The sequence below is a fragment of the Plectropomus leopardus genome, chromosome 3 (genome assembly GCF_008729295.1).
Source record: "Plectropomus leopardus isolate mb chromosome 3, YSFRI_Pleo_2.0, whole genome shotgun sequence".
Lineage (NCBI taxonomy): Eukaryota > Metazoa > Chordata > Actinopteri > Perciformes > Serranidae > Plectropomus > Plectropomus leopardus.
In genome coordinates this window covers 2002100-2029730 of record NC_056465.1, presented here as the reverse complement: position 1 = coordinate 2029730, position 27631 = coordinate 2002100, and the positions used below count along the sequence as shown (strand labels likewise).

General features: G+C 39.1%; 1 protein-coding gene across 5 annotated transcripts in view; it reads right to left on the bottom strand.

Annotated features, from left to right (window-relative positions):
• The window catches only part of mcf2l2 (MCF.2 cell line derived transforming sequence-like 2), a 193490-nt gene that overhangs the window by 43681 nt on the left and 122178 nt on the right, over window positions 1-27631 (bottom strand). For all 5 annotated transcript variants that reach the window (XM_042512814.1, XM_042512812.1, XM_042512803.1 and 2 more), the window contains exons 18-25: window positions 21518-21587; window positions 19760-19852; window positions 17159-17251; window positions 12990-13112; window positions 10256-10336; window positions 9697-9837; window positions 7651-7743; window positions 6756-6834 (exon numbers count right to left, since the gene is read on the bottom strand). In XM_042512814.1, the coding sequence (XP_042368748.1) occupies window positions 6756-6834; window positions 7651-7743; window positions 9697-9837; window positions 10256-10336; window positions 12990-13112; window positions 17159-17251; window positions 19760-19852; window positions 21518-21587 (773 nt within the window). The remainder of the gene's footprint in view (window positions 1-6755; window positions 6835-7650; window positions 7744-9696; window positions 9838-10255; window positions 10337-12989; window positions 13113-17158; window positions 17252-19759; window positions 19853-21517; window positions 21588-27631) is intronic.

Genomic DNA, 27631 nt, shown 5'->3' with positions numbered 1-27631 from the left:
TCAATTAGAGCAAAGACTGAAGAAGAATTATTTTTGTTCTGCTTTAATATTCTGTGACTCATCTAATGCCCCTGAGATTTGTGTTGTACCTCTTTAGAAGTTTCCCAACCCTTTCAGTGGATTTGATGGATTCACAGATTTTTAAAAATGCATGTTAAAGAAATCAGTTTACCTAGAGAGATACATGCAGAAAGTATCAATAAGAAGAAAGCTGTATTGTGGTTGTGGTTGTATTTGAATTCCATGCATGATGTGTACATGTTCGTCAGTCTTAACAAGCAGACACAGTGCAGGCAGCCAAGATTGACTCATTTGAAAAGAATGAGCTCCGGTGAGAGCCGGTGTCTGTGAGTGTGCACGGTTTCACTCCTCACTGCTGCTGAGGTTCTCCTCTCACACTGTTGTTGGCTGCCCACACCTCAAAGTGACTGGCCTTTATGAATAAAACATCTCTAGTTCCATGATGAAAAAACATATCCATTTTGCTGAATACAATACTTGGAGCATGTGGAATGCCTCTATGCTAACTCTGCACTTTCTCTGCAGTTTCATTGGTTACTGGCAATGGGAGGTGACAAGCAAGATCATTCACAGTGTTTGGTATTTCACTTATGTGAGCTACGCATTTGGCTGAGGCTGCACCTGACTGTCTGCAGTTATTTTACTGGATTCTGCTGTGCGACATTTCCTGTCACACAGCAGAATCCTGCAGGAGAGATTTGTTTACGTTGCATTTTGAGGCCTCTTGTTTAGATATGAGATGATATCACAGACTGTGGAAGAAGAAGTGGACATAGCAAACCTGATGTTACCCATTGGATTGTGGAGTGACGATTCCCTTCTTTGTGGTATTTTTTACTCTTCATGGGCCCATCATTTGCTAAATGATTAGCATGCTGCACTGAGGACTTGAAACGAGATAAGGTCTGCGTGAGACAAAAATGTTTACTTTTGCAATGTTTGTAATTTGAAGAGAGCATGGTTGCACTAATCTTACAGAACATGCTGACACGTGTGGTCACGTGGCTACATGCGTTCACATGTAGGAGAGACACAATGTTGCCAGATTGGAAATGTTATCTATCATACCAGAGGCTCAGGAAGGGAGTATTTTGAGAAAAATAAACGTACATCAGTCACAATCAGAAGAATGAATAGGTTAAATTTATAAGTAATTTAGTAAACAAGTATTTAAACGACTTCTTTAAACATCTACAAATCTCCTCATACCCACTGCCTTAGAAAGACGCAACTTCTCAGTCTGCACAGCTCAACCCACAGCTGACGTCACGTTCATGTCATCATGGCAGACACCATACGTGATTGGCACTTAAAGAGATCATGTGAGAGATGATGCATAAACACAGATGAAGGAGCCAGGAAATGAGATAAAATGAAAAGTCTAGACTAAACTAAGTGCCTACTGTAAGTGTTACAGTGGTCAAATTATCATACGTTTCAGCTGTTTTGGAATTATTGATTGCATGTTGTGCAGAGGGCAAAATTGTTGTACAAATCCAATGATTATCATACATCTGGCAACACTAGAGAGACATATGAACACATGTGACTTGTTATGACCCCTGGGGTTATCTTGTTTTTTTCTGGGCCTGTGTTTCTCCTCCTCTCTCCTATCTCTCTCTCTGTGCTGTGTGGTTTGTGCCCTTATAGAGTGGGGAAGGGATGACGTATTTTTGTAGGCCAACCAGGAAATAAGCAGCCAGGTAAATCCAAGTAAATAAACTGCTCTTTTTGCCTTTTACAGTTGTAAGCTGGTTGTTCTTGAGAGTGGGAGAGTGGGAAAGCACCTTCAGAGAAATAACAGACTACACATAGACGTAGGTTTCACATGGGAATTTACACAGCTTAACACAAAAACACCATGAAAGTGTTCCAAAACCACATTACCTCATGTTCAAAGCACCTGCATTTCACATATCTTGCACATGTTTTTGCACATGTGAAATCCATGACTCCAAGACAGAGCTTGGAGTCAAAGATCACACCTAACTAGGCAGAAGGCTTTCCGTTGGAGGAGAGGTTCCCAGGGGTCTTTTTGAAATCACAGTTCAGGTTTGGGGGCAAATAAAAGGGCCTTAGATTTGGACTCATTCTGCTAGAGGACGTCTTGAGACATTTAGCACTTAATATCAGAGAGACAGACCACAACATGATTTTTTATTTGACAGGGTCACAAGCCAAAAAGGTCGGCAACCTGTCATACAAACAATTGCAAACAATATATGAATTCATCTGTAAACATCTGTTTAGTTTGTCTTTTAAGTTATTTTTTATTCTGTCTCAGTCATCTTTATTTCTATTTTTTATGATATTATTTCCATATTTACTGCTTTTATTCTCTGAATTGTATTTACTGTTATTGGTATGAGTTGGTATTATTATTTTTGTTTTGTAATTGTTTCTCTATTGTTCAGTTCTACTTTAAATTTAGCCTGGCCTTGGTGCGGCATAATTGTTTGGCTCTAGTGTTGTCTTTGCAAGAAACCATTGTTGCTTCTGCTTTCCTTGTTTGTCAAAGCACTTTGAACTAAAGTTATTATTATTATCATTATTATATATTTGTACAGTGCTAATACAGTTAGCACAATCATAATAAGTCATAATCACTCTGACTCTGCTGCTCTCTCCTCTTGTAGAAACACAGCTTTTATTCACTGTTTGCTGCATGTTGCTTCCATTTCAATCACTGTTGAGCTATTGTCAATGAAACTTGACACTTCCTACACGACTGGCGTTTCATATTAAAACCCTTCAAGTGTCTCAAGGGACATAATCCTGGTATTCCTGTTCCTTCTTCTGAATTTACAGTGTGAACCATTAGATTACAGAAAATACACTCCTTCATATTATTGTCTTGTTGCCTGCTTTGCCCTCTCCATTGTTTGAGAATAAACACTAAATCCATACATAATCCTCATACAGCCTCCTTACAACATGAATATTTGGCCTACTAAGTTATACCTCTGTCATTTATATTTTGTGTTTATATTACATTTTCTGTTGTATCATTTTAATTCATTTCAATTATTCTGCTGGCCCAGTTTCCTCCAGGAGATCAATAAACCACTGACATCTCATCTTGTTTCTTATGGTTTGGCAAAGACGGTAATTTTAGGAGTTGGTGAAGCATGCATCAATAAGAAGAAGAAGAAAAACTGCTGAAGATTTTGTAATATGTTTCAGTTCAGGCAATGTGATGATTTCTGAGGAGGAGCTGTGTAGACAGTCTACAGCAGTGAATATGCAGCATTAGAGGCATCATTTCCATCTGGGCTTTAGATACATCCAAAATAAATCTTAGTGATGCTGTTTGTAATCACTTCTATCTGATACACATAAATGAATTAAGTTTTTTAAATTAATTAATTAATTAATTAAATTATCATGTTCAGTTAACGCAACTGCTTGGAAATCAAGTTGAGAGAAGTTCATTTATTTATGTGTTACTGATAGTAAGTAAGTAATTATTATAAGTTGGTTAACTTTTTTTTTTTACGTACATCAGGATTCCATCTGCACATTTATCTAATTTACCTCACACATCACTCACATTATCATCCATCTCTTCCTCTGTTTTCTCTTTTACATCACAGTCATACGATCTCTTTTTTCTCTGCCCAGCAAAGACCTGGCTGCTGGTCATCTTCATCCTCCTTCTCTCCACCCTCCTCTCGCCTCACATGTGCTCCTCCGTCCTTTCACCAGCCTCCTTCCTTCCCTCTGTGCTGCCTCTCAGCCTCCATCTCCACCCTGAAAATCTCCTCTCTGTGTGTCTGTCTCTTTGTCTCTCCTCACCCATCATTCCACCGAACTCGTCTCTTCTCTCCCCATCACTTTCAATCTCCTCCCTCTGCTCTTCCCAGACCAATTTTATGCTCTCTCTGTCTTTCCTCTCCCTTCCTCACATGGAGTCTGAGGTGTAAATCACACACACACACACACACACACACACACACACACACACACACACATACACACACGCGCGCTGTGCTGCGCTGCGCTGCACCACCAGAGCCTCCTACAGCCTCTGCTCTCCAGGCTTCATGACAGGGCTGCTGTGTTATTAGTCAGTCCGCTCACACACACACAGACTCACACACACACACACACACACACACAAGTTGTCAGGCAGGCAGAGTGTGCGGCTCACACACGTTGGTTTTCCTGTCAGTCAGGACCACAGAGTGGAACTGTGGACGACTGATGCTCACTGGTACAGAGAGGGCCAAGAGACGTGGTAACACACAGGAAGGGTGAGAGAGAGACAGAGAGAGAGAGATCGAGAAAGGTGTGTGTTACTGTGTGTAAATAAGTGCATTTATGTTTTAGCATTTGTATACTTGTGTTTACGTATAATTCTTATACTCTGACTACTAACCAAAGTTATTTCCATCACTAATTAAACTATAATTTACTTTTCTTATTCATTGTGTAAATATCAGAAAATAGTAAAAGAAAAAAATCACTATTTCCCGAAGCTTTAGTTTACATCTTTACAATGATTGTTTTGTCTCATTAGCAGTACAAAAACCCAAAGATTTTTTTTTTACAATGATAAAAAACAGAGGAGGACTTTAAGGACTTTAAGGTACTGCTGGGTGACTTAGCCTTTAATAATATAACATCTTTTTTTTAGTTGATTGATATGTTGTACTAATAACCAAAATTTACAAATTAACTAGTAACCAAAGTGATCAAATATATATAGCAGACAAAAAAATCAATATTTGCCTCCAAAATATAGTGGAGTTTAATCCTTTAGAACCTGGAGCAACATTGCTTTTCTTGTGCTGCTTTTAGACACCTTTTGAAAGTATTTCAATCTTTGAACCCTGAGCAAATTAGCGTGATTCCTTCAAAACAATAGGAAAAAGCAATGAGCAACTTCATGAAAAACGTTCCACAAATTGCATAAAATGTATAGATTTATTAAATTATTTTAAAAATGCTAGAGGAAAAAAGCTTAGGTAAAAAAGTAAAAGTGTGGAGAAAAAGAATAAAGCTAGGGAAAAAACTAACTGTTTAATTATCAGAATTACATATTTAAAATAACACTGAAGATTATTAGATTTTTAACGCATTTTTTCCAGGTCATTTCTTTGATGCTGCTTTTTGTTACTTAATTTTTTGTGTGTTTCATCACACACACAGTTAGGGTAGGTAACATAAATTACCACGAAAGGGAAATATTAATGTAAAGTACAAGGAAAGTACAATTGCAAAATTGTACTTAAATAAATGTATCTGGTTATATTCCATCACATATAGCACAGCGGTTATGCTGTATAACTGGAAATCCTCCACCTGTATTTTGACCTGTGGTGCACTTTTCCAAGATCACTGCTCATAAAAGTTACAACCAACAGAAATGTACATGTGTCACATCCTGTGTGTGCATGATTTGGGATACTGAGATTCTTGCAGAGAGAACTCTTTGAGTCACAAATGGAAAACCTTAAATGATTTTCTTAAGTTAGTGAAGGTTAAAAAGAAGAAAAAACATCATCCTTTTATTGGGAACTAATTCATCTGATTGATTCAAGTGTTTTAAACTGTTAAAATACAGACACTTATCATTGCTTTACATGCAACCGACAACTACAAACATGCTAAATAGACTGATTATATTTGTATGTTGTAATTACATCCTTCTCTATCTGCAGTTCAGAGGCAGTTTTAGAAAGAAGACATTTCCCTGACTTGGCAGTCGCTACGAGAGAATGACAGCCCATCAGTAGATTGCAGCAAAGGATGACTCCAAGATGTGTTGATAGATACTGCTGTTGACAAGAACATTTTCATGATAACTGAAAGAAATTGAGTTGTTGCAGCAAAAAATAATAAAAGAGCCACAGCATGGGAAAAATAGAAGAGAAAATAAAACAGGATATGAATAAGAATTTTGAAAAGTTTTAGAAACACTTTTAGAATGTTTCTTAAAAATGGACTGTGCTGGGGATGTCTGGTGAATTGTGAGAATGCAACACAATAGCAGCAACAGAGTTGAATGTGTGATTAGAATTCTGATTCCACGGAAGCATCAAACATTACACGTCAACTAGGCGAACACAAGCTAACAGATGAACCCAGGTAGAGAAATGACTCGGCCCAGCACCGGCCCAAACTCCACAAGCTGGAATAAATAAATCTGTCCATATGGTTGCCCTACTCGGCTAAGACTCCAGATGATGACGCCCCAGAATCATGCAAAATAAACAATCCCACTTCAAGCTGCAGACATAGCCATCACTGGGCATTTATCAAAAATATCCCAGCCCTGCTTTGGCATAAACTCGCCAGGAAGACAAAAGTCAGGCTGCATCCGGCTGCCCAACTCGACTGAGACTCGGAATCAATGACACCCCAGAATCGGGCTGAATAAACTGTCCAGATTCTAGCTGCCAACACTGACATCACTGGACCATTATTAGAAATAACCTGGTCCAGCATCGACCCAAATTCGGCACACTAAAAAATACAGGTCAGGTTGCATCCGGCTGCTGACACTGCAATCACTGGGAATGAACTCATACTGACACGTTTCTGTCCTTCAACTTCAAGTTGAAACGGAAGTAAGTTTTTATGAAAGGGGTAAAAATACACAAGGAAGAGATATTCTCAAGTGCGTGTGTGTGCGTGTGTGCGTGTGTGTGTGTGTGTGTTTGTGTGTGTGTGTGTGTGTGCGCGTGTGTGTGTGCGTGTGTGTGTTTGTGTTTGTGTGTGTGCGCGTGTACCTCTGCACGCCTCTAGCTGGCCTGTAAGAACTTTCCGAATCTCTGACACCCACATATTTTTCACATCCATGGAGGGAGCCTGGGGAAGAATACACACACACACACACACACACACACACACACACACACACACATCAAGCAAGGTATACGTATACAACAAGAGCATTTTAACACTAATGCTGTTTTTCTGAGTGTTAAGTGGTGAGCTGTGTGGTGCAACACTGCCACCAAGAGGGGGATTGTGGGAGAGACCACTGAATGCCTCCCTTAGTGTGATCTACTGTATAACTAAATGCAATATTAACTGGATCTTTTGAATAATACTTAAGTGTAAGTGTAGTTTTTAAATTTCTTTTAAACATTTTTATCGATAACATCAAACTGAAAAAACACATCACGGGGTGTTCAAATTAACATTTTTCTTTTCATTTTATTTGCATATCTACAATAAATGTTTTCTTCCTGACAGGACCTGGGTATTACATTACAAATGTAACTACACAGTGACACAGCATAGGACATGTTATTTTCCATCCTCCAACACCTAATAAAAATGAAAGAAGCATTACCAGCAAAATATCCTTCAAGTATTAAAAGTTAAATGACCTCCCTAACTGATATATTACTATTAATAACTAATAGTTTTTAATATTGATGCATGTGTAAGCAATGTTACACTATCATAGCTGGTTGAGGTGACTACTTTAGATGCAGTTTGTGGTCAAGTACCTTCCAAAGGGTCACTAGATCATGAGATGATTTTTGGGGTCGGACAGTGTTAAAAACAAAGTTCTGCAATCCAAAACTTTTTATGTTTTTTTCTCTCTTTTTTTTTTTTTTATATTTTATCTAATGTTGCACTTTTTTGTGAAAATGATCCCATCCATCAACATACCTGGATGATGTACACCTCCTCTCTGCCATTGTACCACACCTCAAACTTCTTAATGTCCCCTTTGACGTTCTCTGTGATCCCTACAGCACTCATCTGGATGGAGACACAAGGACAAAGACACTGTGAGATGCTGCAAAACTCTGTCATCAGTCATGACTTAAAGTTTAATAAATGAACAAAACCCAAAATGACCTGAAAACTGAGGGTAAACTTGATAAGAGCAGATTGACCTGTTGGAGAGCTCCAGGGCAACACACCAACACACTTTACCCCCCCCCGAGCAGTGTGTATGATGCCTTTTCTGTTGCTTTTATGATCCGAAAATAATTTCAACTCAAACCCACATTTGCAACTATAAGGTACTAAATATTTCCTAATACATTACATACAGATTTGCCTGAAATATATGCATGGGCCTCTAGTTATGGATTAAATTGGGGGTACAAGATTTGATGCAAAATTTTGAGTGTGACACTTTATTGGTACATTCTTTTAAATTTGTATGCTCTTATTTTGGATGATGGTGTTTTTATTCATGTAAAGGAAAACACATTTCCTGCGTCAAGTGACATTTGAACATAAATATGTTTATTGCATTATGATGGGATGTAATGCTATAAGGGTGTTTGTTTTAGTATTTATTCAACTGCATATCAACTTTTCTCATTTTATGTTATTTCTGCTGAGTGAGCACACATGTAAGCATGATTTACTCTTCCCTCCTCTTTTGTGTCTCTTGTTCAGGAACATGATCTTTTTAAATGTGCGCATGGCACTTATTCACAGTAATGATGCATTAATTTAAAGAAGTAGTTAAGTGGGTGATTAAAGTTCATTCCTGTTTCTGCTTAACTCGGGGTCACAGGATGTGGATTTCAGAAGGAGGTCCTTAGTCTGCATGAATGCAACTCTGCTACTGTTGATTACAACACAGACACAAACACAAGCATGAAGCTGTTTTGTTGAACAGAAAAGTGTCAAGTGATTGACTTTCTTTCATACTTGACTTCCTTTGCTGCTCACTCTCTGTAGACTTGTATGGAACGGAACCTGAGGAGCTGTACAGAATATTTATCAATGACAGATTCAGCTCCCTGCAGGTTTATATGGAGAAATGTCAGTATGTGTTTCCATGCTTTGAGAAATAACGCTTACATTTCAAATGTTTTAGATCAAGCTTTAATGTGGTGTTGTGTTAAATGCTCTCAAAATCATCCATTAGTTTCATAAGTATTTGCAGGAGGTGGCTTTTTTTCAGTTAGAATAGTTCTGCTACATGGAGGCAGTGAAACACGATGAAAACAACAAAACCATAGACAGTTGTTGAGGATAACATATATTAGTTGCTTATTTACCCAACCAGCTGACACAGAGTTGTGTTCTTGGATTCAGTGGGATGATAATGTTGCTTCGTCGTGGTTGATCATGCAAGTATGCAATTGTTTGTTAACATGTTAGCAAAAATTAAACACAACACGCTCACTAGCTTTTTAAGATTTTTTAAGGCTGAGTGCTGAATCCTCAAAGTGGATATCAATACAGTCAAAAATAGAGCAGCATTCCTATATAGTGTTTTTCTAAATTGCCACATGGACGCCCTTCTCCAGCATGTGCGAGTGGCAGTAACAGAAAATTCACAGGTGAAGTAATCATATTTACATGTGACACCACCTACAGTGAATCCCAGCCTGGGGAGGCAACATTCTCAAGAGAGCTATATTTATAATATTTTAAAGAAATACATATAAAAATAGATCAATAAGTAAATAAAAGAATAATAATCACTACCACGAAACAAAAAAAAGTAACAGCTGACACCAGTTCACTACACCTGTAAATTTTCTTTCATACTATTTCAAGCAACAGTTCCAGAAGCTTTACTGATAAACTGAATTTAAGCTGTTTCTGTTGTAGACTGTCAGATTACAGTCAGATTAAAGGTGGGTTCTTCATCACTTATCAAACACAGAGGAGTCACACAAATGAAACAAAAGCGATCTGTACATATGGAAAAAAGAAAAAAACACAAAATAATCTGCATCTGACCTTAAGTGAGTGTTTGAAGCTGTAGGACGGGGTCTTCTCATGTCCGTCTGTGGTCTCCTCTCGTTTCTTACAGAACAGCATCATCTTGTCATACAGGAACAGGTGTCTCTGCATGGGCTTAAACCTGGCCAGGTCCTTCACCTGAAATTAGGTCATCCATCACTTTATCTGCATGCCTATGTGTGCATCAGTCATTCCACACTTCAACTATCATATACATCAATGTTTAACATCACAATTTTTTTCCTTTCACCATCAGCAGCAGCCTCTTCCTGTTTGTGCAGACACACCTCACAAAATTTGTCATTGCTGTGGTTTTCTTCATCCATACTTTTTCTTTAATAACTATATATGATGCTTAAACATATTCGTAATGTTTTACATGCATGTTTTAGCCCATTTAATACAAATCATATTTTCCAAACAAAAAAATTCATAATCCCGCTACTCTATGTTTTGTTTTGTGGGTGTTTTGCATTTGACTGCTGTTGAGGCATGGAGTCCTACTGATTATGTTCAAGGCTTCTGATAATGCAGGGACGGTGATGTTGTGTGGTACCTTGCTGTGGCCTTTCTTGTGATCAGTCCACACATTAAAGGATCCCTGCATCAACAGCTTCCCGAGTTCACTCAGGTTTCCCTGTGAACATCGACACACAGGTAGACGTTTAGAGCACCATTCAGTACAGTCACAGCAGACTGTAGTGGCAGCCATTATAATAAGGGTTAAGATGGGAAAAGGGGAAAAGGGAAAATCAATAATCCATCAAAGGAGACAAAAGCATTTTTTTTTTTTTTTTTTACGAAGAGTTTTAGGACTGGGTATTGTTTAAAAAATTACAATACCAGTACTTTGAAAGTGATTCCAATACCAATCAAGTACTTAATTCAATACCCATAATGTAAGTGGAGTGGCCTGTATATCACAAAACTTAAACTAATAGTCTGGGCTCTTATTTGCTTCAATCATTGGAGACTAAAGAGACAGAGAGAGAGAGGGTGGGAGATAGATAAAGTTCCAACACTCGGGATACAGCACCTGAGGATTACAGCGAACACAACGGCTGGCCACCAACGCTGGACATTCAGTATGTGTACATAATGTTAGAAAAAGTGGAATTATTGTCTTTGACTAAAACTGGACTTTTAAAACACATGACAACACGTTAGTCCGACTGAAATCAGACTAGATCAAAATTCTCAAAATCAGCCTAGCATTCACTGTCATGCACTCTTGCAAAGCCCGCTTGTACGTTGCATCAGGTAAAAAATAGCAAAGAGCTTTATAAACACAAAATCACACACACACAAAATTCATGAGCACAGAGAATGAACATGTATGGAAATGATTCACATTCAAACAGAACTGTGCATCAGAACCAGAGGAGGTTGACGGTTTGAGGTGGGATAAGCTAAATAATCAAAATAAATACAAATACATCCCCCTTGTTGCCATCCCTCTCTACATCTTTTTACTTATGTTCGATAACTGTGTGTATCTGTGTAACCAAGCAGATCCACACAGTGATATACATCACTATTTCTAAGAAATGCATCAAATAGACACATCCAAAGAATCACAACAACTTCCACAATTACCCCTCACCTCTCCATGATTTATTAACTTAGTATGGTTTTAACTGCCTGACCTTCAAGGCATGGCGGGTCAACCCCCCACACACTGTTCAGTTAATAAATGATCTGGAGTTAAAGCTGTGGACAGAAGTGTGCAGGGTTTCCATGACAGAGGGGATTGTATGCATTGTTAGAGACAAAAGTGCATTCTTGTGTGTATTTCATACTGTTAAAAAAACAGCTAATGCAAGCTCTGAAAGATGTTACAATCTCACAATAGACACTCTGTACAACAAAAGGAAAAGGCTTCACTCAGCAGCAGTTCATCACATCATGTTTACACATGCAGTCATTTAGTGGTGACACAAAAAGCTACAAATAAAATCAACAGTTTTTTAGGCAGTGTGTCTACTGCTGAAAATCTTTGCTTTGTTATTCTTATATCTGTTTTGAGTCACTCGGCTGTCTGATGGAACCTCACGTTGTCAAAAAACAAAAATCACAATATGACACATTCAGTCCAATGAGTCGGATGACTGTTGTTCCTCCATGGACATACCCACCTTCCAGTCACACCCCGACATCACAGCTTCTTTTCTTACTCTCTTTGTATCCATTTTCCTTTTGCCAGCTAGCACTGACTGACCTATTGTGTCCCTTTATATGTGACTAAAGCCCGTGAAAAAGGTAAAGTCTGTTTTTGTGTATTCCCTCACAGAGAATGAGTAAATATTCTAATGAATTTGAGATTGCTATCACATCACAATAATCATCACCATAACGTCAATGAAAAGTAGGGTGTCAGCCAAAATGTTCAGCTTGAATATGAAAAACCCTCAACTGAAACCCAAAATAACTAACATTTTTCAAGAACACAAATTATTCAAGGTTAACCCACTGAAACCTGATCGGGATCAGTTTTCTTGTGCTGTGTTCAGATGCCTTTCACAAGCTGTTTAACGTTTTGAAACTTGAGCCAAGTGGTTTGATTGCTTTTGAAAACATGGGGAAAAAAGAAAGAAAAGCTTGTTGCCCTCTCCCAATTTTTTTTTTTAAAGAAACCAAATTTATGTGCTCAAAGGGTTAAAGAAAATACTGACTGATACAGCTGGACTGAAAGCTTCTACACAGAGTATCACATGAGTGTGCAGTCAGGGCTGAGTACATGTGAATCCATTACACACAGATAATGTGTGATTGAACCAGATCTAGAAGTGAGATATAGATGCAATACATTCGTTTCTCTGCTCCCTGAAAACAAACCGAGGCAGAGCTGAGACGGCTCACACCAAGTGGCCCGAGTGTGGGAAGGTGGCATGTTACAGTCACCTGATGGAGCAAACATGGACTAGATGCAGTGTAATGGTATCTTATTGGGTGTGTTTGACAGGATTGTTTTGGAACCTCTTTTAGAAAAAAAATTGATGCTCATAACTCATTTTTCATAGCATTACCCAAACTATCATGACAAACTTGCCCTGTATACTTCTGGACACTGTATGCTTCTACAATTCTCCCCCAAAAACTCTGTTTATTAATTTGAGGAGGGTTATGGTGTTTTTTTATACATCATATGTAGATGCCACATGGCTTTCTCTCTGATTAGCATTTAAACACTGCAAATCACCATGAAGATGAGTGCCCACTTGCCACTACCTACGCTTCCACACATGATTTCTGTACATGCTGCTGATGATGAAACAATTTTATATACTGACCTCAAAGCCAGTGATGGCTATCTGGTGCATGGAGTCGTTGACAGACTTGATGATGTCCAGCATCGTGGTCAAAGCCTCCTCCAACTCAACCGTCCACTCCCCCTTACTGCACTTCAACATCTCCTGAAAAAGGAAGGAGGAATGAGGTCAGAGAGACAGAATAATGCAGGATAAAAGCCAGAAAAAAAGAGGAAACAAATATACCAAATAGAAGACAAGAAGGGACAACAAGACTACCATTGTGGGCAGTGAAGTCATAAACACTGTATTTCTCCAAGGATATGAATTATGGTGGGGGTGGGGGGACAGGAGCGCCAGGCAGAGTTAATCACTGATCAGACACTGCTAGGCTGGGGCAACAGTTTATTAGGCTGTGTAAACTCTCAGCAATGCCACAGATGTGATTAGGACAAGCTTACATATGAGACTTAACAGTTGACAAAGGGGTTTTAAAGGTGCATTTTGTAAGATCTGGACAAAATCTTAGTTTAAAATATTCAAAAAAATTACCTAACCCTATCAACAGAGAGTGAAGGAACAACACGTTTGACATTTTGTTGAGTATGCCTATGTATTGTATTACCGAGATATCAGCCAGGGACAGCCTGACCCTTCTGTAATAATACATCCTGGTCTAAGAGGCGACAGGGAGTCACTGCAGCCTCTGGTGTGTCGCAGGAGAGGAGGCAGAAGCTGGGGCATAGACTCAATAGATACAGCGTAGAAGTTAAAGTCCCAGTGAATTAGTAAGTAAGTATGTAAGAAACACAGCAATGTCAAAAGCTCCAGGAAAGATCACACGTGAAGATCAGAAGACAGCAGCCTTATTTTGACCGGCTGTATTCTTGCTCTGCTGTCACTTATGAGTTGCATTTAATTATGACTGATGACTGTAAATTATGGTTGTATGGACACAGTTGTCGACTGACTGAAATAATGTCGACCAGTTCACCTTATTATAACCACTCGGCATAACTGTTATGACAAACTGAGTGTCAAATGGATGTCCAACCAGCAACTTTTCTACATAAACAACTCACTTCACACTGAGTCCCGACACCAAAATAAAGTTCAGTATCACAGTAGAGTGTCAGAACACTCAGCTGTGTCCTCATATGTTTGTCATGGAAGCTGCTCATCCCTCATACCTCTGCTTCCTTATGATGCAATTTTAGAAGTTTTGTAAATTTCTACCTCCTAGGATTAAATGGTGTCAAAGGTCAGAACGTGGAGTGAGTCAACCAACAATTAATGCAAACTAGTAAATTCCAGCTGGGGTTGGTCGAGCTGACAGGAAAATGCTCAGCTGCTCTGAGGGAGCTAGTTTTCATCGCTAGCGGCTAACCATATGTTCAACTTGTTTTGAAAAACATTGACACATTTGTGTTAAACTATTTGTGGACAGCATATCCATTACAACTGGCTTTTTTATATGTATTGCATCATAGCTGATCATCCATCCATCCATCCATCTTATCTGGGACCAGGTCATAGGGGCAGCAGGCTTAGCAAAGTGATAAAGACATCTCTGTACCCAGCTCCTCCTGGGGGCTCCGAGGCACCCCAAGGCCAGATAAGATATACAATCCCTCCAGGGTGTTCTGGGTCAGGCCTCAATGCCATTATGTGCCGGCAGGGGCAGAGACTAGTGTTACAGAAGCAAAAGTATGTCAACCATCCAACCCAATCTTGGAGAAGGGGCTGAACCAAAAAACAGTTTATAGTAAAAAGGCAAGAAGTGGCTAGCACACTGCAGGGCTCCAGTCATCACTAATTTAATGCACCAAAGTGACGCTTTGAGGCAAAACAGCTCTTCATCACTAGACTGAAACCATAAGATGCCATATTAAATACGTCATGTGACCAGTCATGCAAACAATTTGTTTCAAAATATATGTCAATAAATACATACCAATAAATACATACATAATGAAACACAAAATATATGTGCACGTATATGTATAAATATTCGTATTGTACCTTGTACCTTCAGTATCTAAAGAAAAAATATACAACTGAAAATTCACTAAATGTCCTGCAGTTGTAGGAGAGGAACTTTTTAGAGTTTCATTACATCATGATTTGAAGCTGAAATGTGCAGTCTAGGTGGAGTTTGAATGTTTGAACTCTGGACTCCAACTTGATGTTGATGTTTGTGAATCTGGGTCCCCTGGTGAAACACTAAAACCTCACTGTGATTCCTTGCTCAAAAAGAGCTTTTAGGGGCTCCTGTGGGGGATTACACCGAGTAGAGCAGGCTGAACTAATTAGCCAGATAATTGCACTAAATAACTCCCTGTTGTTAATGTACGGAAATATTAGTCAAACATCATTTGGATAATTTTATTTGAGATCTTGTAGCCAAATCAAACAACATGCTCCAGGGGAGTAATGGTGGAGGAAACGTGGGACTGACTCCCCCAGTGGGGAGGGGAGCCCTTAATGGGCCTGAAATTAAAAAAATATATATATATTTCCATTTTTTTCTCTCTCAGTTATAACTACAATAAGTTAACTAAAACTGTCTGAATAAACAAACATTAAGAATTCCTTTCTGAAAAAATTTGGAGTCTCTTTCGGAGGCCCATCTCACCCCTACTAAATGGGCAAAATGGTTTAATCTGCACTGTGCCGACCTGTCAGCAGTCAGTCAAGCGTGAGAGTGAGTGATGTTGCAGGTTGCAGAACCATGTCTCCCCCGAGAAAAACGAAGTCAGGGTACCAAAAAAGGAAAGAAAGAAAAGAGAAACAAAGGAAGCAAGCTGAGGGAAAACAACTTTTAATGAGTTTCTTTCAAAAGAAAGGTTGGCATAACACAGTTTAAGAATGGTTTAAGCTAATACCAGCTATTTAGATTCAAGGCAGTCAGCCAACAGGAGTCTAGCTTGGATTATATTTGCATTTTGTATGAAAGTTTATTACATTCATAAATTACTCAGCATCATACGTACAATCTCATATTCCCAGTGAGCTAGCTTAACATATTTTATATCAACAGATTCATTACAATCTCTCGATTCATATGATATAACTGACTTTGTGCTAGCATTAAGAGCCTGCTAATGCGCTGCAAACATGGTGTATTTAATTCCAAGTATGGTTATTTCCATAAGTGTTAAAGAAGTAAACTAAAAAACTGAGGGGAATAGTTCCAATTTTAGGGTCATGGCCTCAAGTGTGGCTGAATCTGATTGAAAGTAAACTGTAGTTTTAGGCGTTTTTTCGCTTTGAGGGGTTAGATTATACCATAAATAAATAAACCCTTGTTATTCAACAAGTCACTTGGCTTCAAATAATCTTCTTTAAAGAGGTGGGCAGTCTGAAGAGCAATATTGTTCATGGAAGGCAGGTAAAATGTACAATGTACATCCTGAATGAAACACTTGCAGTTACAGTTTAGAAATTGTAAAACTAATATTGATATGTAGCTTAGATTGGAGGCAGTTAACCAAGATGGCTTTAAGCATGTATTTTTGTATAATCCAAATAAACCAGTATCATAGCAACAACAATATTATGTTATCCACAATATTGGCTAGCATAACATAACATTATGAACCACATGATCTTTAGTTTCAGAAACAGAAAGTGAAGCAGTGGCAGGCCCCTCAACATCTGCTCATGTTTCTGAGGATGTTAGACAAGGTGAGCACATATTGTGGCAACTAACAGTAACTTCCAAGCAGCCGTTTGCAGTAGTTTCAACTGAAAGGAACTTAGAAACAGGAACAACAATTATCCTGTTTTTATCGTATGTTAGGCTAAAAGCAGGACAAGACTCTAATATTCATCCCGTTTGCTGTCTTGCTTGGAGAGGGTTCACTACTAGCAGATAGAGAGGAACAGTGTTAGAGGATGAAAGAAGTGAAGAGTATGAGGGTAGTGAGAATGACAAAGAGAGGACAGAAGAAGGTGAAGAAAGTAAGGGCAGTTCATTTGAGTATTTTGCCAGTGTAGTTATAACAATTGTGCAGGATTGGCTTGGGCTGTGGTGATGGGGGCCAACGACATATACGGGCCCAGAATTCCTGGCGACACCCCTGAGCTGCTCACCCACAGCGAGCAAGCGTTCACTTCAGAGTTCACTTTTGTACATTTGATGGCATTGTGTGTGTGTGTGTGTGTGTGTGTGTGTGTGTGTGTGTGTGTGAGTGTGTGTGTATATTTACCTTGAGCATGAGTTGGTATTTGGTGATCCTCTGGACAGGTTTGAGCAAGTACGCATCCAGGGACAGTTTGTGGTCCAGTTTCTTCTGACATTCCTGTTGTCACAAACAACAAACAGTCTCCATCAAGACACAAGACAGACCTACTTCACCGACTCAAAGACAGCCTGCAAATAAAACTAGGTCAAAAACATACAAAAACTTAAAATTTGTTGCTACTTGACCAGAGGAAACGTAGAGAAAAGTGCTTTTGCTCAGAAGTAGAAGTTTCACTGTGCAGGAAGCAGTGTGGTGCCCACTTACTGCATTTGTCAGATGGAGGGAAGTTTACCCCCCACTGGTCTGGGCCTTGATCTTGCTGTATGCCAAATGTGTGATCCTCCTGTCTCCTGCCCCCTTTCACAATTTGCTAATTTGATAGCCTGACTGTTGAGTGCCCCCACCCTTCTCACAGGTCTATATGTGAATATACCCCACCCCCTTTTCTTTTCTTTGTTCGTATTTGTTCCTTTAGCATATTGCATTATGTCTGATCACTTCACTTTTTGATCTACATCCTGCCACATCACTGCCTATATTGTATATAAGTGTGTTCATTTCCTTTGTTTGTAGTTAGCTTATCGACTCAGACCTGTTCTGTGTTTGTCAGTTCACCAGTGTGCTGGCATGCTTCAATAAACTCACACCACCACAGCAAACTTTTGGACTGGACGTAAATTATTTCTTCAACAATACAAAGCTGGTTGAAAATTGGCAAAGTATCACTTTAGAGGGCAACATTTTCATGTCAGTTAAAGCTGTAATTAGTGACTTTAAAAAACTAACTATCATCATGTTTGCTAAAATTGTCTACACTGTACTACATGAAACATTGAAAAAAAACATCTCCACCCCTCCCAGTGCGTCTCATGGCATTTGCAAGAACCTGCTGCACCTGAATGAAAACAACCAATCAGAGCCAATGATTCTCTGTCATTATATCAATCACCAGGCAGAACACAGCTGAGCCAAAACCAAGCACCGCCCACCCACTGGAGCACAGCTAAACCCTACACTAAAATAAGTTTCTGAAAATATTGGAGGAAAGAAATTGGCAATGCAGCAAGAATATTGATTCATATTTGATCAGAGCTTCCTAGTTTGACAGTTTGACTGCAGTTCATGATCAGTTATTGACATGACTGACAGCAGAATTCAAGACTCCTCAGCTCTGATTTGTTGTTTTCTTTCAGCCAAGGAAGATTCGAGCAAATGCCACTAGAAGCACTACAACAAGGCAGAGGAACATGACTTTTTTTAAACAGACAAAAAATCAATTTTATAAAAGTTGCCTTGGCTTTAAGTCACTTTAATGTAACATGCAGCTATGTAGATGTTGCTGTTGGGAGATTTAGATTCAAGCATCAGGCTGAATAATGCTATCCTGGTGTATGGACTAATGGAACAATGACTCAAGTTCAACTATATATATACCTAAATATATATATATACTGTACATGTGTGTGTGTGTGTGTGTGTGTGTGTGTGTGTGTGTGTGTGTGTGTGTGTGTGTGTGTGTTTTCGCGAAGTTTTGAATACTTTTAACTGTTCAGGACTGTGCCAAAAGTCTGACATTATAAACAGCATCAGATGTGCTTCACGGTGGCTTTGTGGTTAGCACTGTTGCCTCATAGCAAGAGGTTCGAATCCCGGTTGGAACGGGGTTCGGGTGGGGGCTCTTCTGTGTGGAGTTTGCATGTTCTCCCCGTGTCTGTGTGGGTTCTCTCCGGGGTCTCCAGCTTCCTCCAAAGACATGCAGCTTGGGTTAATTGGGGACTCTAAATTGCCCTTAGGTGTGACTGTGAGTGTGTATGGTTGTTTGTCTATATGTGTCGGCCCTGCGATAGTCTGGCGAACTGTCCAGGGTGTACCCCGCCTTCCGCCCGATGACAGCTGGGATTGGCTCCAGCCCCCCCCCGCGACCTTTACGAGGGCAAGCGGTTACAGAAAATGACTGACTGACAGATATGCTTCATGGCTGAACTTCGTACAGATCTCCAACCCAACCACTTATTAAGAACACACTGATCTCACAGAATTCAGACGGTTATATTACACTTTAAGGACTATTGTGTAAGATTTAAGGGGGTGTATTGACAGAAATGAAATATGATATCATAAGTGGAAACCCCTAAACATGGATTTTAGGGGGAAAAAGGTGACATCACATTAGCATGTATTGGACTAGCTGCCCGCAGTGTCATGCCAAAGTGCCTCAGAAATACATGGATTATTAGTTGAAACTGTGTTATTCTATTTTGATCAGTTTAAATTACCTGGTCTGTTTGTTTTGTGGAGGGAAAGACCTCTATGGATAGTTCAGCTAACGGTAAGACGTCCCAAACAATAAACTGAAGGAATGCTTGCCAAGAGAAGCTTCAGCTGATTGCAATCTGCAATTCATCACTAGAGGCCACCAATTCCCCCTAAATTTTACACACTTCACTGCACCCTCAATTGCTACTTTACATGGAATAAGTAAAGTCAGCCTAATTCAGCAGGATGTTTATTAAGTCTCTTGCTGTTGTTTTCTCATATGTGTGTGTGTGTGTGTGCATGTGTTACCTGGAAGAAGAGGCTGTCTCCACACTGTCTCCACAGGACCTCAGAGCGGGGTTTATTCTGACAGTACTTCTCATACACCTGAAGCTCTTCTTTCTGTCAACAGAGAGACAGACAGTTGGAGTGAAGAGAGGTTTCGGAAATCATCACGGCACTTTAAGGTCACAGAGATACCACTAGACAAACACAACACTCTAACACAATAAAATATGAATTTACAAGAAATCACAAATAAATGCTTTGCTGTACCAAATACATGTTGAAGGAAACCTACTGTAACTGCTGTGTAAATTATGTTTTATGTATTTATTTATTTTGTCAGATCAAAAGCATTTCAGGGGGTATTGACTTGACACTTGAGACCCAGGAACCCCAAACAGACCCACTGAACCTCTACCCAAATCATTTCCACAGAAATTTTTAAAAATGAGAGCTGATCCAAAGAACACCAACACCAGCAGCAGCACGATGCTCCACCTATTAAAAAGATGCACCAACTCTGTTGTTATTTTCCTGCTTTTAATACTATGTGTCAAAAAAACCCTCAATTTTCTGTGATGAGTGGTATATAACATGTGATCACAGCTGATGGTGAGTCAGTTCTTCAAATCTTGAGTCTGACTCGAGTCCCAATTTTGATGACAAAATCAAAGCAGAATCGCAACTTGAGTTGGGCTTTGAAAACACTGACTTCACTTGGACTTGAGCCTTTTGACTTAAAAATGCTTGACGATGAAAATGATGCCAACGATAAATTTGCTCACATAGATAAACTATGTGGTGAACATAAAACAAATTGCAAATTTACTTCCAAAAAACTTGTTGGGACAAATTTTTTAACCACTGCCCTACCCGTCTGCCCTATTTGTGCCCTTGTGCTCCTTATTTTACATTATTACCTGCAGCATTTCAATCTGACGCTGTCCTGCCACGTCATGAACATGCTTCTGTTTCTGTCTGGACGCATTGCCAAGTTATGCCGCCTGTCTGTGTATTATCTAGATGCAGCAGGTTCTGTCAGGCCATCCGCCTATGTATGATAACAATGTGACCGGCTCCATCCTGCCGCGCTCTCTTGGTTGATGCAGTCAAGCGGTGGCTTTTGTCATGGATCTAATGCTGAGAGCACTGACAAAGGGCTGGTATTGGATGACTTTGAAATGAGAACTATTTGGGATGCCGCATCTAACAACAGGATGTCAACAAAAACACATAGTTAGGGTTCGGCTCCCAAGGCAAGGCAACAAAACATAGTCATGGTCATGGCTCTATATTCCTACAGGAAGTGAACACCAGGCTCCTGGGTGAAAGTCACAGGTTAATTGGACCCAGCTACCATTCCTCCCACCAGGCCTTTAGGGACCTTACAGCTCCTCCTTATATTATGTCATCACAAACAGCATTTCAACCCGACACCATTCAGTGACATCACATACGGCCACGTCAGGTTCCGTGCAGCCGGGTTATCAACTGATGCCACCCAGTGTAATATAGTATCTTGCACTGAAATCACTGACAAAGTGAGGGTACTTGATCACTTCAGGCTCTAATATCACACATCAAATCATCTTTGCAAATTAAAGTCCACAAATATTATCAGTAAAATGTACTTTAAGTAATATGAGTAGTTAAAAAGTACTTATCATCAACAAAAATAATTCACTCTGCTTTTAAGTCTAAACTAACAAAATAAACACACATGTAAAAGAAAACCAGATGAAATGTAAATGGACCCTCCAGTGCTGTTTCTAAGCTACTCACCCTCTTCAGAAAACAGGTTCCCACCAGTTCTGGTTTCTCTGCACAGTCCTCCAGCTCATGCAGAAATGTCCTGCAGGTGTTTGATGAACAAACAGAATGAGAACAGAACACAATGTCATTTTTCTTTGACAACCTGTAAGCCAAATTACTACATAAATACTACATAAGTTTTACTTTACTAAAAGCGTGAATGTGTGATCACATATTTGGACCTTCTGGGTAAACTTGCCTCTAACTCTAGTTTTCTTATTATCAAACTAAATACCGATGTGCCATTTGTGCAAATTACCAATCAAACGTGACGTTTTTTATAAATCAATTAAATATTTTGCCAAATTAAATATGGCTTCCACGTAAAAACACCTCCACTCTTCAACTGAAAAAGGGGCATTTTTCGCATGAAGGTCAGTTCACCAGTCATGAGCAGAGGTACTCAGCCTGTGGAGACAGTTGCATGGTGTCCTCTGTGTCTCTGGAGGAGGTTTATCGAGTCTGAGAAAATTACCCCTGTGTGGTTCAAGTCCTACCTCACAGGCAGATCCTTCAGAGTGTCATGGCGAGGAGAGGTGTCTAGGTCACATGGCCTATCGACAGGGGTTCCTCAGGGGTCGGTGCTTGGTCCCCTACTCTTCTCTCTGTACACCACCTCACTCGGTGCAGTGATCGGCTCCCATGGTTTCTCCTACCACTGCTATGCTGATGACACTCAGCTCTTCCTCTCCTTTCCACCTGATGACAGAACTGTCTCAGCTCGGATATCAGCGTGTCTGGCTGATATCTCCACATGGATGAAGGAACGCCACCTTCAGCTAAATCTGTCTAAGACCGAACTCATGGTCTTTCCAGCTTGTCCATCTGTTCAGCCTCGGATCAGTGTCCAACTTGACTCGAGCCTACTTGTGCCCACAAACTCAGCCAGAAACCTGGGTGTCATGATTGATGACCAGCTGACCTTTAAGGTTCATGTGGCCTCAGTTTCTTGGTCTTGTCGTTATGCCCTCTACAACATCAGGAAGATCAGACCCTTCCTGACCCGGGGGGGGGGGTGCGGCACTTCTTCTGCCACTAGACGGCAATACCTGTGACCAGTCACACCTGAAGCACTTTTTGCACTTACTAAGGGTTTTTTCCTTAAGTCTAAATTCTTGCTTGTGTTGTACGTCGCTTTGGATAAAAGCGTCTGCTAAATGAAATTGTAGAATTGTAGAATTGTTGGAGCTTGACCCCTGTTTGTGACTACGTTTTCATCATTTATTTTGTATCCTATCTCTCTTAAAGGGATACCTTGCCAATGTTCAACCAACTTTGTATCAATACAAAGTAGGTAGTATGCAACCCAAACCAGTGTCTAAATATCCCTCTGGCGTATTTACGTCATCCGGCAGAGTACTGGCTCTTAGGGCTGTTGCCTGAACTACAGACTGTGCTTCTGCATTTTTATATTCTATGTCACCATTATGGACAAAAAGAGGTGGACCAAGAGATTGACTCACCCCTCCCTCTAGCAAACTCTCTATCTAAACTAGGCAGCGCTGATAAAATCCAAACCAAGATTATGTTACTGTGCTGCCGAGTTTGTGAATCGGAAGTGGGTAAAAATACAGTCAAACACTAAAATAAAGCAAATGTAACTTGTCACTGAATTGTCTATTTTCACCTCAAATGTTTGGAAAAAAACCATGTTTTAGCTTACCGTTTAACGGTAATATGAGATTATTTTTGCCAGCCTGCCACCATTGTCTCAAACACACAAGTCTGCATTATGTCACCCACCAGCAGGAAAATTTTATTATCTCAAGCAGCGCACTGCATTCTGGTACTTGTAGGTTTTCTACCTCTTAAGCAAAAGCACCCCTTTTCTTTGTTTTCTTCTTAAGTATTTGCACCATTCTATTGCAGAGACCGACCAGTTTTATGTGAGGCCTCTCTTTATATCAGCGAAATACTTCTTTAACTGAAACACTGAAATGCTCCTTTAAAGGGCCCACAGTATTTTGCATCTTGGTCCCTCAGTTTATAAAATGCAACACCAAGGAGTCTACTGTCAGCTCCACTCACACTCTCACTGTGACTGTACCGATAGAGGAGTGCTAACTCAGGAACAAAACAGAAAGCAAGGGAGATAGGAAAGGAAGTGTAAGAAGAAGAACAAATCTTTGGTCCAGGCCTTTGGGGACTTTGCAAATTGCCTGGGATGTCTCTGAACTTTTCTGCTTGTTGACTGTAGCTTTGAATAACTATCTTGTCGGCAAGGACTCTTGTGTTTGTACGTGTAGACAGGGTGGAGTTACAGTTTGAGGATGTAAACACAAACCAGAGCTCTGCAGCTCCAATATGTCCATATGCTGCCTACATATTCACTCAAGTTAAGCTTTCATGTCTATAAAACATGATTATTTGTTATAATGTAGGCACAAGTCTTTAAGAAGGGAAAAATCAAACTGAGGACACACTAGGAAGTTTGCCATTACAGACATGTACAAAACTGAAGTGATATTTCCAAAATGTTGATAAAACACAATAGTGAGATGTCAGTGTTTCCACTGAGTGATGTTTTCTGACTTCTCCTCTGGTGATAACATTAAGTAGAGTGATGGATATTCAAAACATTAGCAGCTTTATTTCTATTGCAGCAACCACACTAGCCATCTTTATTTCCAGTCGATGGCGACATAGGCGAGTTATGGAGCCATAATGGAAAGACAAGCCCCTTGCTCACTACCTAAGTGTACATTTATGAAGAATTTATTCAGTAGAGTGTTCCTCAAATGTAGACTAAACATGTTAACATGCTCATGTAAGTGACAGCTGCCTACAGTATACAGATAACCAGCTCAACTCCTAAAGCCAGTGAGCATGGACAATACATTTTGTTTTGACTTTACAGGTTGTTTTAGAACAAGTGCCTTTCAAGACCTTACACTCCAGGCTGTTTTTGTTTTACAAAAAGTAGTGCAACAAAATTTGTATCAATAAAAATCTAATGATAAGCCAGCAATGTGTGCATAGCTGACATATCTTGAAAGGCTGTGATCAAGTGAACAATGCACAGAGAATACTTTCTCCGAAGACCAGTGTTTCTAACTGTGTGAATATCAAGTGAAAATTGAATCAATTTAAGGTACATTGTTATCACAATGTTTCTTTTCTAAAACCTAACCTCCTTAACTCCATGTTAAGGATGTCATTCTTGGGGCATTAATTTGTACAATATGAAAGAAACCACTGTGTGTGCATTATCATATGAAATGAGAACCATTGTGTGAGGATACGTTGAGCTGGGACAGAATTCTTAAACTCTAAGCTCGTCCTCAACCTTAAAGCCTTTTCTTTTGCAAAAGTGAAACATACTGTTTGAAAATACAAATAATAAAGCCTAAACCTAACATGTTTAACCCTTAGGGCTGGCTTTTATATTACACACCCCCATATCTCTGTGCACAAAATGCACTTTTCCAAATCAAGCTTTTAAAAATATTAAACATTAATATGATTTTTTACTCTCACTGTGTTGATTTTTTTAAACCAACATCATGACTGATCACAAATAAAAAATATTCATTAATTTTCAGAATTTTCACCTGTTTAATGTTTTTAGATGAAAAAAAAACACATCAAAAATGAATTATTTTCAATATACTACATGCTAAATAGATAATTCCTTTTTGATTATCACAGCCTAGGATTTGTCAATGATCAGCAGCAACATTGATTTTTATACATTATTATTTTTTGTGCAGTGTTAAATACTCACGCTTATACTTCTCTGCATACAAAATGCACCTTTTAGAATCAGGCTATAAAAAATGTTATATATTAATGTTATTGTCTACTTTCATCAAGGTAATTTTGTAACATTAACACAACCAAAATTTAAAAAAAAGAAGAATGCAAAGCATGTGAAATGTGCCTAACAGTCCTTAAGAGTTAATTCCATTACTTAGCATCCAAACAGGATTATATTAGACCAAATAACCTATAAATTATGATTTTTACCTATAATATTTTAAAATAATACTAGCAGTAACAGGCTTTACACTGCAATAAGGGGTAGTTTTGTTCTTCCTTTCCATGTTTTTTAGCTGATGAGGATGTGGACATTTTTAACTGGGACAAAGACAAAAGCTTTAATCTTCACATCATATAAAGCATGTAGACATCAAGCGCATATCCAAGACCCTCATACAGGGTGTGCTAATAAACCAGCATGGAAACATTAGAATATCGGCTGAAGGGGGAGTTAGCATTAGTGTGCAAGATACGGCTGATAAAATGATCTTGTGACTCACCATTTTAGCTGACAAAATCAACAGGAGGCACCTATTTGTGATTACTTCTGTGTGACATTGTAGCACCATTATTGAAGAAAATTGCATTCATCACATTTTGGGTGATCTGCCACTGCAAACTGATTATTTGAGGGCCACAAAAAGTCTGATAATAACTATGTTGGGTTGGGTTTAGCAGGCAGAGCTATGATGGGAGGTCGATTTGGTTTGCAGTATGAAGTGCAAGGCATCCATTATCACACTTTTCAGACAACATACAGAATAAACCATAACATGAAGATAAAACAATTAAAGTGCCCCAGTGCTAAGCAAAATGTTACTATGTTATAAACACTAAGAAAAATACTAAACTACAAAACAAGACCTTAAATAAAAACAATGAAAAAACTATCCATGATCGAATCCTAAATACAGGCTCCGATATGATTTTACAGTAGTAGTATAGTAGTTTTAGTTTAGAAGTCTTTAATGCCCTTGAAGGGCAATTTGTTTTTTCAGTATTTGGTAACAGTATTCAGCACAGCTAACATACATCATTTTAAATAATACAATAATAAAACACATTATACATGCACAGGATGTCATCAAAAGTTCTAAGAGTTCATCAGTCCTTGTTTAGTGCAGGGCAACTAGGTCTACAGTTTGTTCAAGAATCCAATAGCCGAAGGAACAACTCTCACACACAACTCCTGACGTTTGTCGCAGCAGTTGCAGCCGTAAGCGTGGCTGTAGTAGTATACAGTATATATACGAGTTACAGGACCATAATTGGCAAGGTAAAATTTACTGTGATGCTGCAATGGTTGCAGGTGGGACGGGGAATATTGTTGGCATGGTTCTCAACATAAACTGCAGATCCAAGTTCAAAAAAATTAATTTTACCTGTAGTGCTCACATCATTAACCTGACCCAGGATACCCTGGAGCCTTTAAGTGTGGGGATTTAAAAAGCTTCAGATGTAAAAATGTTTTAAAAAATTAAAATTAATACTTTTAATTATTTGTCAAATTAATGTTAAATTAATTTAACATTTAAAAAAAATAAATAAATTGTATATTATATACTTGTTATAATGTAAGAAGATATGCTGAGTATTAACAGATAACATGCAATAAAAAAAACTTTTTATTACACTTAGTACCTGATGTAATTTGGGGGGTGTGGTCTTACACCTTTATTTTTTGATTTTATTCATTCCATCATCCAGTTTATGGAGATAATTGATAAAGATTGACTATACAAGAGCAAAGGTCCCCTCCAACTCACAGATAAAAACTATATTTAACTATATTTATTATATGAAGATAGACTTTGACCTCCACAGCAACAACTGATGATGATGGAAACAGTGACTGTTTATAGTTATGTAATACTGCCTGTGTAACGAGGTTTATGAGACATTATCAGCACTTGTAGGTGTGGTTACAAAACACTTTGTCTCTGTAAGAGTTAAAGTCTGCTTTAACTGCAGGGAAATAATGAGACGTTAACTGGAAGACACAGAGATGCGCCGTCCTCACACAGATTATTTGATGTTCTGCCTACTACTTAAATAAAGTACGTTAGTCCTGATCGCTGTGATCGCTGGGACGCCTAGAACTCACTTAACCAGTTAGTGTGTGTGTGTGTGTGTGTGTGTGTGTGTGTGTGTGTGTTGTGTGTGTGTGTGTGTGTGTGTGTGTGTGTGTGTGTGTGTAAAAGTCTGTCTTCAGCTAACAGAGAAGCTGGAATGCAGACCATGGATCAACAGATGTGGAAGTGAGAGAGAAGACTACTGAAAGAAGAAGCACAAATTTAACAAAGCAGCCTATAAATATTGGTGTAC